The sequence below is a fragment of the Peromyscus maniculatus genome, chromosome 17 (assembly GCF_049852395.1).
Source record: "Peromyscus maniculatus bairdii isolate BWxNUB_F1_BW_parent chromosome 17, HU_Pman_BW_mat_3.1, whole genome shotgun sequence".
Taxonomy (NCBI): Eukaryota; Metazoa; Chordata; class Mammalia; order Rodentia; family Cricetidae; genus Peromyscus; species Peromyscus maniculatus.
The window spans coordinates 52,168,141-52,184,084 of NC_134868.1; the positions used below are offsets into that span (position 1 = coordinate 52,168,141).

Below are 15,944 nucleotides of genomic sequence, written 5' to 3' on the forward strand. Positions count from 1 at the left end.
GGGGCCTTGTGGCTGGTCCTGGTTCCCAGAAGGCTTCTGCAGTGCACAGTCCTTCGGGGCAGCAAGCACTATGCTCTGATTTTTTCCTGTTGCCTGGCTAGTGACCCCCTACAGGAAGATAGTGGGTGAGCCAGGGGGCGGAGCGGCTGGCTGCACATGTCTGGCTGCTCTTATCAACTTATCATATAAGGGAAGGAAAGTGATTGATTCGGATACTGACACTGTAGACTCGGGGTAGAAACAAAGAGTCTGTGCAGACCTCTGGAGTGAGCGGGGCTGCTCCTTCCTCTGCAGGACAGCTCCCTGTGTGCCGGGGGGAAAGAGGAGAGACAGCCCTGGGAGTCAAGCCTGCTTCAGGAACGGGAGGAGAAGGCTCTCACTGATGGACTTGTTCACGCAGCACAGCCCTGTGCTCTAGACAGCAGCTGAGGGCTGAGGACGCGTACGTGCCTGCAAGTTTGCTGAGCTCACAGTTTATAACCCAAAGAGAGAAAGAATGTGGCAGATTGTTTTCCTGACTTTTGGCTGTGATCTTGTCTTGGCCTCAGCCTACAATAACTTTCGGAAGAGTGTGGACAGCACAGGGAAAAGGCAGTACCAGGTCCAGAACGGGCCCTGCAGCTACACATTCCTCCTGCCGGAGACCGACAGCTGCCGATCTTCCTCCAGCCCCTACATGTCCAATGCCGTGCAGAGGGACGCACCCCTCGACTACGACGACTCTGTACAAAGGCTGCAGGTGCTGGAGAACATTCTAGAGAACAACACACAGTGGCTGATGAAGGTAGGAAGGTGGGCTGGCTCTGGCTGAGCAAGAAGTAACAGCTCTGGTTTTATCAGGGACTGGGGCTATGGAGATGGGCGGCAAGCATCCTCGAGTGAAGGACGGCTTCTTTTGTGCTGTCCTGGAGTAAAGTAGTCATAGGGTGCAGAGCAATAAAGGGGCTGTCTGAAAAGAATGCCAGCGTCTGTTCAGAAACATCCCTGAGCTTAGGAATCTTTACTAGCCGAGCAGAGGAAGTGTGCCTCTCTGCAGATCCGCATGCGGCTCTGTTTGAGTAGCTGGGGCTAAGTGACACCCATTCCCAGGATCTTCTCAGCGGGTTGCAGGCATGTGAGGGAGGCCGTGAACAAGACAGCACGGAGCCAGGAAAAACGTGACAATCATGTTAATTACGGATACTTAACGGATGGAGTCAAGTGCTTTACCAATTTCCTGAATTTCTTTACGAAAATAGATTATGACTCTCGGTAAAAGGGAGGAAATTAAATAGAGCCAACCTCGTGCTCTCCGAGTCTCAGGGCTGCGTATGCCGTGAAGGGGTTGCCATCTGGAAACGGGGCTGTGTTTCCCAAGTGTCCCGGAGACACTGCAGCCCGGTTCAGTTCCAGAGACAGGCTGTGAGCTTGTCCCCACGTGGGGCTGTGATGCTCGAGTCACGCTGGGCTGAGAGGGTCTGACAGTTTGTTCTCCGGGCTGCAACGATCCCTCTGTTTCATGGCCTTTTTATAGAGCGTAACCAAAATAAGACATTGAAAGGTCTGTTTTGCTTTCACAAATGATTGTTTTCTACAAAACCTCAAATGACCCTGGAGTTTTCTTTATGTGAACCATATGTATTCCACAGGAAGTTGAAACAAAACATGTAGATAGTAGATGAATCGTTAAACGTTATGACAATGACATCACATGCTTACAAGGTAATTATTTAAAGTCAGATAAATCTTTTCAAAGATGGAGGACTTCAATGACTACTTCTTCCCAGAAAAGCATAATTTATTTCTCTCAGACTTCTCCATAAACTTTTGGTTTGACACCCTTCCTTAGTCTGAGAATAGAGCTGTGTTTCTCATGCATACCCCAACTTTCTGAAGTAGACAAGCTTTCGCTGGAAACTGGAGTCTAAATGAATGAGTGTTGCCAGCCCTAATCTTGTGGAGAGAGGGGAGTCGTTCAAATCAAAGAACAGAAAACAAAAACTCCCCAGGACTACAGGCAACATAACAGAAAAATCCTCCTCAGAATCCTTTTTTTCCTGAGTGATTTCCTCCTTTCCAAAATTCACAGATATCTGAACACGGACCTTTGATGTGTGTGACAGCGCATGTTCCAACGTCTGGGGTAGTGAGGGGTCCCAGGTATCTGCTTATCTCTTTGGATTCTTTGGCAACTGTCTTGCTCCCTTTCAGGGACCTTCCACATCTACTGTGGCGGTGGGGAGACTGGTGAGCAGAGCTCCACAGAGGAGGAAGGCACATCCTTCTAGTAAACACTCTAATCTGACGACTACCAAGTCCTCTGCTAAGATAAACAGTCACCAAACGGGGGGGAAAAATGTTTTGCTGAGGGCAACGCTGCTCTTTGCTCAGCGGAGCCTGGGCTGGGTATACCTGGGCTTGTGTTTCCTGCACGGGAAAACCACCCGCGTTGTGGGGCTTTGCAAAGCAGAGAACGGGAGGAGGAACTCAAAGCGAGGTGGCCGCAATCTCCTCCCTCCCAGAGTCTATTTGTAAATATTTGAACAGTAGCACAGTGGCATCTCGAAAGCCCTTCTTCTAGTGGTTGAGCTAACGGTCACGGAGGGCGGCGGTGGCACGCTTATCTCTCTGCTCATCAGTGGCGGCACCTGCTCCCATCAGCACCTGCTCTTGCTCTGAGCCGTGCACCTGAGAAAGGCAATTTGCCAGCTCACTCACTTGGTTTATGGGCTCCAGGCGTGGAGACAAAAGCAAAAAGTAAATATGAAACCCACTCGGAATGATTAAATGAAATCTCTCTGCTTGTTTTTCTCCTCCGTGTTTTGGCACCTGCAATAATAAACACTGCTTTTCTTTGAGGGAAGAAAATAACATCTAATGGAACCACAGATAAGCCTGATAACTAAAAGAGCAACAACATGACCAACACCTATTTATAGATTATCACAGAAAGAAAAAGCATGATTCGGTTTCATTGTTTCACGTGTTTTCTCTTGAGCTGTTTTTAAAAAGGTTTCCTTATTTCCTTGCCCTCCCTGATCTACACACAAAACTCACCCAAGAACCATTCAGCTTCCAGGAGTTTCAAAAACTTGTCAGGAAGGAAAATAAAGGCACAGTTTCGGTGAGTTTGGCAGATGAATAGCACTTCAATTTCTGAGCGCTAAGCACAGCCCAGGGAGTTCAAGCTAAGAAAGCTCCACGAACACCATCAAAAGGGCCCACACTGCCCCTTTAATCTGTCATGCAAAGGAAGTGTCAGCCTTCTGAATGAATGTGGGGGGAGCACATGAATGGAACAATACAGGGGGAAGCTCACTCTCCATGGCGTGGTTAAGCAAGGATTAGATAAACTCCTGGTTGCCAGACCCCATTCTACCAGGTGATCAACCATGAGGACAAACCTCTGTCCCAGCGATTTCAAACACATTTCATACAGCCTCTCAGCTTACCAATATGCACTGTATTTTGGTAGGTCAAACGTATTTTTTTTTTTTTATCCAACAAGAGGAAATATGGAAAGGAAATAAACAACTATTTCACGCTACCGAATGCCGTATATTTTATAAACAGCTATGAACCCTGCGGCCACTTTAAGACAAAGCGACTTGAAAAACACAGCTAATGCTTATTAGCTTGATGTAAACATTTCCTCTGCCACCAGCCTCTCAGTGCTGGTTTTTAAACAACACAAGTGCAATGCAGGAAAGGCAATCCTTTTCTTTCTTTAAAAGCGATAATAAGATATCCTCAAAGAAAGGTCTGGAAACTGCAATTCATCAGTCCAGTGCAGGGGGACCAAGGCAGTTATGCTCCTAAAAACATAATTGCTGGGAAAACAAATGACAAGGGGTTTGCAGAGGAGCTCAGCCCCTCAGGAACTTCCCATGGTGTGTGTGTGTGTGTGTGTGTGTGTGTGTGTGTGTGTGTGTGTGTGTGTGTGTGTGTGTGTGTGATCATGCATAGCATTCTTTCCCATTTTTCTGTGACACTTATGGTCAATGTGCTGCCCTGAAGCCTGGAGAACAGCAACTAAACCCCCAGGAATTACATTCTGAGTTGGGAAATATGCATTTTTTTTTTTTTTTTGCATCTTGATAAGATGATTAAACTACCTATTTTAGATCTCAGGGAAACAACTACTATGATTATGGCCATTATATATTAGCATCATCATTTTGAGGCATGTTGGGGGGTAAGTTTCACTAAGTTGAGAAGGGTAAGTGTGTTTAAAGAGCGCAGGTACGGTACAGTGTGTAACTTTTCACTACAGCGGTGTGCTGCCACAGCAAGAGTGTGGCTATCACAGTACATGCCAATTTTTACGGTGCATAAGGATACATGTTTACTATACATGGATCTGTAATTTATTCACTATAATTAGGCGGTCTCTGCCTATCAAATTGGGTCACTGGACATGCTGGATCAACTATTTGGGTGTCACCCTATAGAGCTGATTAGTCTGAAGGGCTTCGAGCTAGGAAATGACTTCCTTCATACCTCACTTCCTGCTGAGACAGGAGACAATCCATTCAGTTTGAATGCCGATACTGGAAAGCTCATTTGGCTTTAATTAAAATGGGTCTATACAGTTAACAAGCAAGTTGTAATTCAGAAGTTCATCTGCAAGCCAGTCCCTCTCTCTGAAAGCTGACACAGATAATGAGGCCCACGGTACTTACTTTATTCTAACACATAACTGAAAAATTGGGGCTGGAGAGATGGCTCAGTTGCTGACCCATTTGCCACACGAGCATGATAAACCCTGGGACCCATGTGAAAGCTAGGCATGCTAAAATGCATCTGTGACCCCAGCATTTGGTGGGTAGTGCAGAGATAGACAGGGCCCTGGAGCTTGCTAGTTTAGCTGAATTGGTGAGATCCAGGTTCAGTGAGGCCTTGATTCATAAGTGGAGAGCAACTATGAAAGACACTTAACATTTGACTCTGGCTTCCACTTGTGTACATAAACTTATAACACACACACACACACACTCCTAAATTTTTCTGTATTTGTATTTAAAAGGACACGTTAAAAACAATCCTATCACCATATAGACAATTTTAAAAAATAAAAATATTAAGAAAGACATAGGTAAAGTTAAAATCAAAAGTGCACGCCTTTAATTCCAGTACACGGGAGGCAGCACTAGGCAGATCTCTGTGAGTTCTAGGCCAGCCTGGTCTACGTAGAGAGTTCTAGGACACCCAGGACTACATAGTGAGACTCTGTTTAAAAACAACAACAAGACAAAAACCAAAAGAAGAAAGTCAGGTTGTGCAAACGAGAGGAGAGGAGAATACCCTTCCTTCTCCTCCTTCTCTCCAGACCTTCCTTCAGGACTTACATGAGCTGTTCACTGCGGTCAACAGAATGACGCGCACCCTCCCTTCCCCTGCACAGACTGTGCTGTTACACCATGGCCAGCACACGCCTTGGCTTACCGGGTGACAAGAAAAGAGGCTGGAGAAGAGAAGCCGGGGGAAGGAACGGAATGAGGTGTGAGGTGAAGGAACACCTGAGTTAAAGCCCAGTGTGTATGGGGCGAAGAGCAGGGGAAGGGGGGCCACCTGGGACGAGTCAGGGCGAGAGCGGATTGAGGGGGAAGGAGCACTGGGATTACAGCCAGTGTGTATGGGAGCAAGGAGGACAGGAAAGGCGAGAGAGAGTGCAGGGGCTGGCAGTTATGGCAGGGACGGACGGAGGGACTTTGTATCTTTCCATAACTGCCCATGAAATGAGGACATCCTGAGTTGGGATCAAGACAGTGTCTGCAATGGACCATGAGCAGACTACTACTAAATCATGGGTCAACTTTGCAGATTTTTTTCTATCACTTTATGATAATGACACAGTACCCTCTGCCTCTGTGACAGTGCGTGTGCATTTGTGTGTGGGGGACTATCTGCTCTGTGGAATATACCCTTCAAAAACAGGACTAAGCTAGACATTGCCAGTTTTCTTCCATGTCTTTTTCTGACATGAAGGAACCTCTTACACTGAACAGTGGTTCTCAACCTTCCCAATGCTGAGACCCTTTAATACAGTTCCTCATGTTGTGGTGGCCCCCAGCCATAAAATTATTTTTGTTGATACTTCATAGCTATAATTTGGCTACTGTTATGAATTGTAATATAAAAGTCTCTGTTTTCTGATGGTCTCAAGTGGCCCCTGTGAAAGGGTCACTTGATCCCCAAAGGGGTTGTGACCCACAGGTTGAGAATCATTTCTCTAGAGTCTTCTCTGTGGTATAAAGAAATCCACTCAGTTCCCGCCAGGCTTTTATCTCTGAAGCAGTTGCAGTGACATTAGAACAGGAGGTAGGGTAGCATGCTTGGCCCAAGCTCACTTTAAAGTTCCTCGATATCTCTAAACAGGCATGGTGGGTGCAGTCTTCCACACATAAGCTTGTAAACTAGCTTATACACTGGTGTGATAACACCATGCATGCTCTTAGAGGTCATCAGGAGCCAAGAGAGAAGAAGAGTGTGTAGCCTTCCTCTGACTGCAGGGGAACCTGCCACAGCTGGGAAGATGCCAGGCAGGGCAGACAGCGGCATATGAATATGGATTCGGACAGAAGTGCCATGTTTTTCCTAAGCTTGATGACGTGAGTGAGCGAATACCATCATCAATCCGGAGGTGTTTCTGGTTCAGAGTCGGAGCCATTAAAGTTCATTTATTTGCTCAAAAAATATTGACTGAGGGGCTCCAAGCATCCAGAAAGTGTTTGCTCTGGATGCTGGGGGGGTAAGTGGATGGGGAGTTGACTGCTTGAGAATGTGGCCTGGAGAGGCCTGTGAAGTCAGACCTGCACCACTCTGGCAGATGAACACATGTCTGGAGAAAGGAACCTCAGGGCAGGGGGGCAGGGGTGTTGACAGTGTGTGAGGGCAATGTAAATTTTCACTGCAAAGGAACTTACTATAAAATGAAAATCACAATTATTTCTGAATGGACATGTTTCATGTTTTGGCAATGGCCAATACACAGTAAGTACCTCTCAAGTTCAAAGGCAGGTTTGGGCTATATGAGACATAGCTTTTTTAAAAAAAACTCATTAAACACATCAATATAACATAAACGTCTACAGACAAATATTTTAAAGTGCATGGAATGAAGGATAATGTTTATATATAGCCAGACTCGCCAATAATTTAACTTGTAGTTAGAGATGGAGAAGGAAGTGAACCTGAACGGGCCAGCAACCTGGCCCACATCCAGAGTCAGTAACGTAACATATGCACATCTCTCACTCGGCAGACCCAGCGAAGTGGACAACTCTCCCATCAGGCAGACAGGTGGGACTTGCCCTTTCTAAGTGAGGATGGTGGTGGGGTTACAAAGAGGAGGGAAGGCATCGAGCAATACCTTCTATGCTAAGCAGAAGCAGGACGTCCTACTTTGTCCAGACCGTAATAACAAGGGCTGTGTCTAATAACCAATAGAAAGCATGTGTGCAAAGCCTTGGGAATGACACCCAGATCCAGGCCCTTTCTAGAAGTGCACAGAAGATAAAATCCTGGACTCCACAGTCCACCACTGTGAACGACTGACAATATACGTTTCAGGAGTCATCTTTGTCCCTCCCCTTCCACTGTGCCTTGGAAAGCCACCCGGACTGTCTCCCATATCTCCCATCCTTAGTACAGGCAGGACCACAGACAGCCGGACACCACCAGCACTGCATGCATGTTTAAGACGGGATAAAATCGAGTGACGAAAATAAAAACCGTTAAAACATGGGCATTGTTGTAAGATGAAAGTTTACCAGTTTAATGGGACTAAAATGACTATTTCACGTGGTTTGAAAAACAAAACAAAAAAAGGGACAAGTCTTTCCCTCCTCCACTTAAACTCTAGGTCTGGTGTGCTAGCTGGATTTCTCTACATGGGTATTTTAGTTAGATATTTCCCTATGAAAGTACCTAACTTTCACATCTTAATCCTAGCCTGGACCAAATGGCAGAAGATGTGAGCCTACAAAGATGTGAGAAGTGGACCTAATCCTTTACCCAGCACCGTTCCTCCAACATTAAGAATTATTATCTTTGCAATCCGAGGAGAATCAATTACAGAGTGGCCCCCTCTGTCCTGTCCCCACCAGGGTCCTCAGAGGGCAATTTTTCTGCCTCAGGTCTCCCTTTGAACAACATTTCATCTCTGGGAATAAACCTTGGAATCAATTTGATAATGTAAGAAAATATTAAACCAACATTCAATGTTTTAAAAAATGCAACCAGAAACAAAATTTAAAATATAGTCCCTCATTTAAAATACAGTTTTATGGAAATATATATTTTATATTTGTATGGACAATAGAGAATTCTTTAAAAAAGAAAGAAAATGAAGAATTCTTATGGGATGAGATACTAAGACATACGTCTTGAAAATGTATTATTTTATCATACTAGTGAAGTTTCACAGAGGATGACTGGTTTCTGTGTGTGAATATTTACTATTGTTATTGGCCTTTGTTATAAGGTACCAGAGGAAGCAAACACCCAGGCTCCCCCAAGTATTTGTCACATCCCATCAAGGACAACTGGGCATGTGTGGGCACCTCTTCCAATTCGCCACCGTTCTTTGACGGGAGCAGCTCAGTTTTACTGGGTGGCTTGGTCTGCTCATCAGTCTGGCCCCGAGGACCACCTTCAGATCACCCTGTCCTAAGAGGATTTCTGGGCCTTCCAGGACACATATCTGTACCCTCACTATGACTATTCTTGCAAATTCGTAAGAGGAAGGCTAAGCCTGGATTCAGACTCATGTCTGATTAGGTTTTTGGTTGGTTGGTTGGTTTGATATTGGGAATTAGAACCAGAGCCTTGAGCATGCCAGGCAGAGCCTCTCTACCTCTGAGCCATGGCCCCCAACTCTGGCTTCATCTCTTTATGCCATCAATTAACAGTATCCCACTGAAATTGCCACAAACTAAAGACTTCTACTTTGGCAGCCTAGAGAGTATCTTGGGAGTAATGCTCAACAGCAAAAAGGAGGAAATATGTCCTGAAATTGTCTGCTCATGGATTTATAGTAAAGAGGCCACCCGTCTCAGCATGACTTGCTGGGCTGTATGACACTTTAAAAGGCCTTTAGCATAAAATCTGATTTTCTGTTCCAAGATGTACTGGACAGGGAGCTGGGAAGCTGCCCACCCACTCTGGCTGAGGGGCCTCTGGGCTCTCAAGACCACCAACCAGAAGGGAAAGAGGTGAAAACATTAAGATTGTTTCAGACAATTTGTTTCTGGCCAGAGCCAGCCTCAGGAATTTTGCCAGACTCAAGCAATGGGAGGTAAGGGGGTGGGTGTGGAAACAACACTTTGATGTTCATCCAGGGTATGGAATACAGACATTCTACACAAAGAGCAAGAGAGGTCTAAATGTGTGTGTATAAAGCTTATGGTTGTGTCCATGTTATTATCATTATATGATTTGCTTTGGGGTTACTTCCCCGGGTTGTCCGTGTTTGCACATTTACTTAACCACAAAACAAACCATTAGAAGACTCTGACAGAAGTGGGCTGACTTCACTGCTATAACCTGAAGGTGTAAAGTCAAACATTTTCACTGGCCTTTTATTGGTGTGTGTGTGTGTGTGTGTGTGTGTGTGTGTGTGTGTGTGCATGTATGTATGTGTGGTGTGCTTGGCAGTTCCAGGACCACAGTTTAGAGATTAGAGATGGAAGCAGAGATTCCCTAGCTACTGCCTACACAGCCTCCCTCATTATCAATATCCCACACTGGAGGGGAAGAGCTGCTAAAAGGGGTCAACCAGCATGGGCACATTTATCAGCCACAATCCATGATGCAATCTTGAGTTCATTCTGTGGCTTTAGAGTGACATTTCTATGTCGTTCCAGCATTTCATACAAAATGTCTCCAATGCCCCCCAAGTCCTCAATACCTCAACTCCACTTCCCCTTGACAGCCCCCTACAGCCACCAATCCCTCCCGTCTGTTCCCTCAGTGTCCATGCAGAATGCCCTGTACTGAGAGTCACACATGCAGTCCTCTGGAGAGCTTCTTCCGCTTACTCAATGGTATTTTAAGAGCAGGGTTAGCCACTCTGTATCTGCTTAGTCACCCATAGCCTCACTCTGCTAAGTTCACTGGCTAAAAGCAGGACTCTGCACCTCCAGGAATGAGACAGGCTTTCTTAGGGTAAGTGTGGTGAGCTCACAGAACAGTCACATGTTTCCAACAACACAGGGTGGGGGAGCAGATGTGCACTGGAAATTGTCAGATGCTGTACAAGCAACAAATTGCAACTGTGATAAATTCATTAATGATATCAGACCAGAGCCACACTTATCAAGATCTGTACAAGAGCTCACATGACTTAAAGGTTTTGGTTCTATCCAACTTTTATGCTGTCTGAGGTAGGGACCACAGAGTGCATCTCTGTTCTTACATACCTAAGTGACTTTCAACATTGAACAGGAGGACTATGAGCAAACTTGTACAATGGCTTCATTCTGCATATCACCTAACAAAGGGCCTCTTAGGAGATGGGTGTGCCCGACAGTTGTCCACGACACGACATCTTCCTCCCACCCGTCCTTTCCAGTTCCTGTTGTACTCACAGGTCCCACAGTGAGCCCATTAAAATGGCCACTTCTTTTTAAACGCATTTTTATCACTTTAGGCTATGGTAGCTGATCTGCAACTGGGAGGGGGTGTCCCAGCATGCTCTGTTGTTCAGCAAAGTCAGAAACACATCAGTGTTAACAGATAGCTCCATAGTACCTTCTAGACAGGGATCTTGGGCGCTCACCAGTCAACCTGCATGCCTGGCAAGACAAGATGCAAAATTACTCAGAGGTAGTGTTTCCTCTGATTTCTCTCTGGGTTTCTGAAAGCATTTTTCCCCCTGCTATTAAAGTTCTAGAATCAACAGATGATATCAATCTTTGGGGTATCTACTAGATAATGATAAACATTAGTCTGAAGATAACTGGAGTCTTGAGTTTTATTAGACTATCTAGTCTTTGGAATCTTGAGCACTTATTAGATACAGATGTAGCTTTAAAGTTCCCTGAACAAACTGGGCTCCATAATGGGAAAGTTTGGTGCAAAAATGCTGCTAGAGAAACATTACATTTTGCTGAGTGACACAGAACCATCAAATTCCAACCACAAGCTAATTATCTGTTTAACATTTGTGGTATGTCTGTGAAATTCCTTATTATTTTTAACTACGAAGGAACAGATTCAATTTTCCTTTTAAAAAACTTATTTGACCTTAATAAAGGGTTAACAAGAATTTCTGACAAGTATAACTTTAACTAGATTGTACAGTGAAATGTTCTCAAAAGTGGTGATAGCTGAGACAAAAATATATTAGTTAAAAATAAAGGCTAATCAGAACTATTCGCTTAGATAATAGTTGTTCATTTTAAAATGTGTAATCAACTTTAGACCATACTAAATATGGTTCCCTTTGGATGGAGGTAATAATGGCAAATCTGTATCTGTTTCTCCTTTTAATTGCACAGTTTTAAATACAGATCATGTGATATCATGAATCTCCATGTCTTGTCCATCTTACACCCAGGTAGGGAGATGCTCTCTTCTCAATTCAGAGAAGAGACTCAGCTCAGGAACACGCTGGAAGGGGCAGCACAGATGGCCAAACGACGCATGTTTTTCACCTCAGAGCTTCCTGTGATAACGCAGACTTCCAATGGCCTTAGTTGGCTGATTTGTACTTCCTCTCGTGTCCTCAGGACACACAGCAGACTTCACTTTGTTCCCTAAACCTGTCATCCTGTCACTGCACACAGCTGCCTCTTCTAGAGCACACCTGTCATGCTGAAAGAGCAAGAAGCAAGGGAGGAGAAACAGGGACCCAGTTCTGGTAGACTGTTTGGCTGTGAGTGCAGACATGGGAGGTGTCCCGCTGCGTCAGGGACAGGAGCTGCGAGGCAGGGCTTACCTCCACATGGGAACACGTGGAACCCTGCGGCCAGTGGCTGTGGCTCTCCCGCCTCCCTCAAGCTCTGCTTTTCACAGGACCCAGACTGAGAAGCAGAACTCTGGGGCCCATGGGATTTAACTTCCACGTAACTCAGTCTGAGGGACCACAGATGCAAGCTGCTCCCCAGGCTGTAAGACCCATGTGCAGAGAGATCTGGAGAGAGGAGGAGGACAGGTGAGGTTTTCAGGGGGAGGGAGGATCATGAACAAGTTAGTTATGAAGATGCAAAGGCCACTCTTAGAGCAGAGCAAGTTAAATCCCACTGCCCCTGCTCTCCTAGTCCACCACTCACCCACCGGACGAGGGTTCTAATTATTCGGCTTTGGACTGCGGCCCGAGCTGCCTTAGACTCTGTGCTATGCTTTATTATGAAACTCAGTTCAGTTTTCAAGGAGGAAATTACACAGCCCGCAGCCCACTCATGCCACGTACATAGTCTGATGAATATACTCTCACATGTCTGTGTGATGACACCCCAGCCCAGCACATGGAGAGGGTCCAGCACAGCTGAGGACTTTTATGTCCTCCTCCCCAGTTGGGTCCTCTCTGCTCAAGGCTAATCTTTATTTTGCTACCATAGGTTTATATAACCATGTTTTGAATTTCATACAATTGGAGCAGTGCAGTCTATACTTCTGCTCAGTGGTTTTATTTTTTCAATGACTCATTCATGCTGTTGCATGCATTGAAATGTACTCCCACGGTGACTGGGGAGTGATTTGTTATACAGCACAATTTCCATACCCATGTGTACTAGTTCAAGTGGATGTGTGTGCTCTTTTATGGAAGTCAACACTTCAATACTTCTCTGTTGGCCAAACTCATGTGCCATACCTTGCACTGTTATCTTTGGAGTCTATATTGTTAGAATGACTTAAAAGCAGTCTGGCGTGAATTCCAAGATCAACTTATTTTCTAATGAAATTCGCCATTCAGAGCCCATGCTGAGTAGTGGTTTCGGTGTTCATTCTGGAGGTGTTGAGGGAGAACTCTGAAGTGAGGGATTATTTCAGGGGATTTAAGTACAAATATAATAAATTTCCCCAAGGTTATGGTCAGAGGTTAGAACGGAGACAACAGAAGACTGGAAAGAAGAGATGGAAGAGTGAGGTGGGGTAGGGGGGGAAGGGCCCTGGTGTCCTGGTGCTGCTCACTCAGCTCTGATGCTGCTACCTCACCCCTTCACCTTCCTTTCTCATTATTGGGGGTGGGGTGGGGGTGGGGGAGGGACTGACATACACAAGTTTTCCAAAGTAGAGCTTGCTTCTGTGAGCTCTGGGAGTTTTCTTCCTTTACTCGATCTTTCTAGATAGCACCGCCATCTGACAGGTGTGCTCACTGAATGGGACTCATACCCACTCTCCTAGAGCTTGCTGCCTGAGCAGTTCCTAGGATCACCCAAACACACAAGAGAGGTGCCATTCCTTTGTTGAAATTGGCCCACGTGGGACTCCTGGGCTGCTGGGGATAATGACAGAGAGGAGGATTCTGACCCCAACTCCTATTTTCCATTGCCATTTTGAAGGCACTTGCTCTCTTAGTAGGGACTTGGCCCTCAAAGGCAATGTAAGCCTTAGAGGCTGGAGGCTGAAGGGTTTAGGAATGAGGAAAGATCCTGGTAGGTCTGCACCTAGCAGCTGGAAAATCCTGGAACACAGGAAAAGTGCTGGGGCAAATCCTTCACTTCAGCTCTAACTTTGGCCTTGAAAGTCACCCCAGGAGGGCTCAAGATGCCAAGGAACCAAATACTCAGAATGTGGACTCAGACAAGCGGCCAAACTCCAGGGCAGGCCCTTCCATCAGGGGACTCAGTAAGCTACAGAGCTGCAGGGTTCAAGCTGGCACCCACACTTCTTAAATTCGAAACTGAATTCTTAGAGCCAAGGGAAGCTGTCAAGAGCCCTGTACCGCTGATCAAATTAAAGTGGTCCATGGGGTCAGGACCAAATCACAGGATAACCACAGTGAGCTTTGGGCTAACAATGGGGCAAGAGGATGCATGTTTTGACAGACCAGCAGATCTAACCATACGAAGAAAACTTCTGCTACTGCCATCTTCTCTGCTTGCCCCTCGTTCCCACCAAGTGAGCCAGGCAGGGCAGGCTCTGAGCAACCTGTGGCACAAATGTCACAGTGGTTCTGAAAAACAAGTGCACTCAGATGGTCTCAGTGACACCAATACGAGCCCCCAAAGGAGGAGCAGACAGGGCCAGCCGCTCTGTGATGCAGAGCGTACTGCAGCCCCTAACTAACCCCACTCGCTGGTAAGTACAACACAGCTCTTAAAATTCACCCCCCCTCCCTTTCACTTGGTGAGTAAAAATCTAAGCGTGCAGAAGAAAAGTCAGTTCTGAATGGCATGCTTTTTATAACTCAGGGCAGTGGAGTGAAAGGGGACAGGAATTTTCCACTAGCTTCCATTCGAACAGCCGTGCATGCAAGGCAAGAGGGCTGGGGAGAGGGGGCAGACCTCCAGAACTGCAATTAATTATGGGAAAAATGACTCGAGTCCCTTGTACTTTCACCACAAGCATTTGGAGACTCATGCTGAAGCTTTACTTCCGAAAGGGCTGTGCCACTCAAGTCGACTCGGCTTTTCTGCGTAACTCGAGAGTTCCAGGATTGCTCACCTAAGAACGAGTGAAGCCGGGACCCGTGCAAACTATAAATCATAGGCAGCAGTGGGTAAGATCATCTGAAAGCTGATGCCCATGCTGTACCTCCACCTATCACCCAAATGAACTGGCGGCCTGGGGGCGAGCACAGAGTCCCATGGCACCCGCACACTGCTCTGAAAACATGCCACCAAGTACTCGATGCTTGGAAAAGCTGCTCACCTAAAGAGGAGTGAGCTTGCCAACAGACTCACAAGGAACGTGGGTGTTGTTTTTATTTTTATGGTTTTTTTTTTTTTTTTTTCCGAGACAGGGTTTCTCTGCCTAGCCTTCTCTGTCCTGAAACTTGCTTTGCAGACCAGGCTGGCCTTGAATTCCCAGAGATCCTCCTGAGATCCTTCTGTCTCTACTCACTGAGTGCTGGGATTAAAGGTGTGTGCCACTGCCTCCGGCTTGGTTGCTGTTTTTGATGTCAGAAGGTAGAAAAATATCGAAGCCTAAGACTTTTGCTAAGGCCTAAGATAACTCAGCAATTCTGTTTTGTTTTTCTAGTTTTCCAGCAAGCACACAGGTAGCAACTGAAGGCCACCAAAGGCAAGGCTCTGTGCAATATGTTCCCAATTTTCTCCATTCCTGACATCCGAAGTATCTCAGTAGCTACTGTTTTTTTTTTTTTTAAATAGCACCCCTAGGTTGAAAGGAATACCTAATAAATAAATTGACTAGTATATGAGGTCCAAATACTTAAATACTTAGCACCCATTTCAAAACATTTATCTATCTATCTATCTATCTATCTATCTATCTATCTATCTATCTATCTATCTATCTATCTATCTATCTATCTACTTTGAGATAAAGCATTGCTATGTAGCCCAGGCTGGCCTCAAACTTGTCTCAGCCTTCTGAATGAATCTGTTTGTTAAGCATGAAATGGAGTTGACTTAGCCTATAGGCATTGCACAGTTTCTTTGGAGTCAAAGTGGATACTGCCCCTGTACATTTTAGTCCATCTTCTATCCTGCTGGGCTTCCTCTCTGCGACAGTGGCTACCAGAGACTCAGCTTTGCAGAAGGACAATTAGACATTATAACTGAGGGGCCCAGAACCCCTGGTTCTTCCAATAGTTGGCAGAGATGAATGCTGTGAGTTTTCCTTGAGCATTTTAAACTCCCCTCCACGGTGTTATCTGTTTGCTGCGAGGGATTCAGGCTGCCTTAGTATACTTTGGAATCTGCTAATATGTTCAACTTGATTGGATGCTAACCTACTATGGTAAGCTGCTTCCTCATCTTCCTCCTCCACCTATCTGGAGCAAGGTCTCCTGTAGTCCAGGCTACCCTTGAACTCATTATGTAGTGCAGGAT

General features: G+C 45.7%; 2 protein-coding genes across 2 annotated transcripts in view; one reads left to right on the top strand and one right to left on the bottom strand.

The window, feature by feature from the left end:
• Nucleotides 1-15,944, bottom strand: part of Mcph1 (microcephalin 1) — a 208,624-nt gene that overhangs the window by 62,465 nt on the left and 130,215 nt on the right. The gene's annotated exons all lie outside the window — the stretch shown is intronic.
• Angpt2 (angiopoietin 2) overlaps nucleotides 3-15,944 on the top strand; it is a 50,818-nt gene continuing 34,876 nt past the window's right edge. The window contains exon 1 of the mRNA XM_006995497.4: nucleotides 3-784. Coding sequence (XP_006995559.1) covers nucleotides 497-784 — 288 coding nt within the window. The 5' untranslated portion in view covers nucleotides 3-496. The remainder of the gene's footprint in view (nucleotides 785-15,944) is intronic.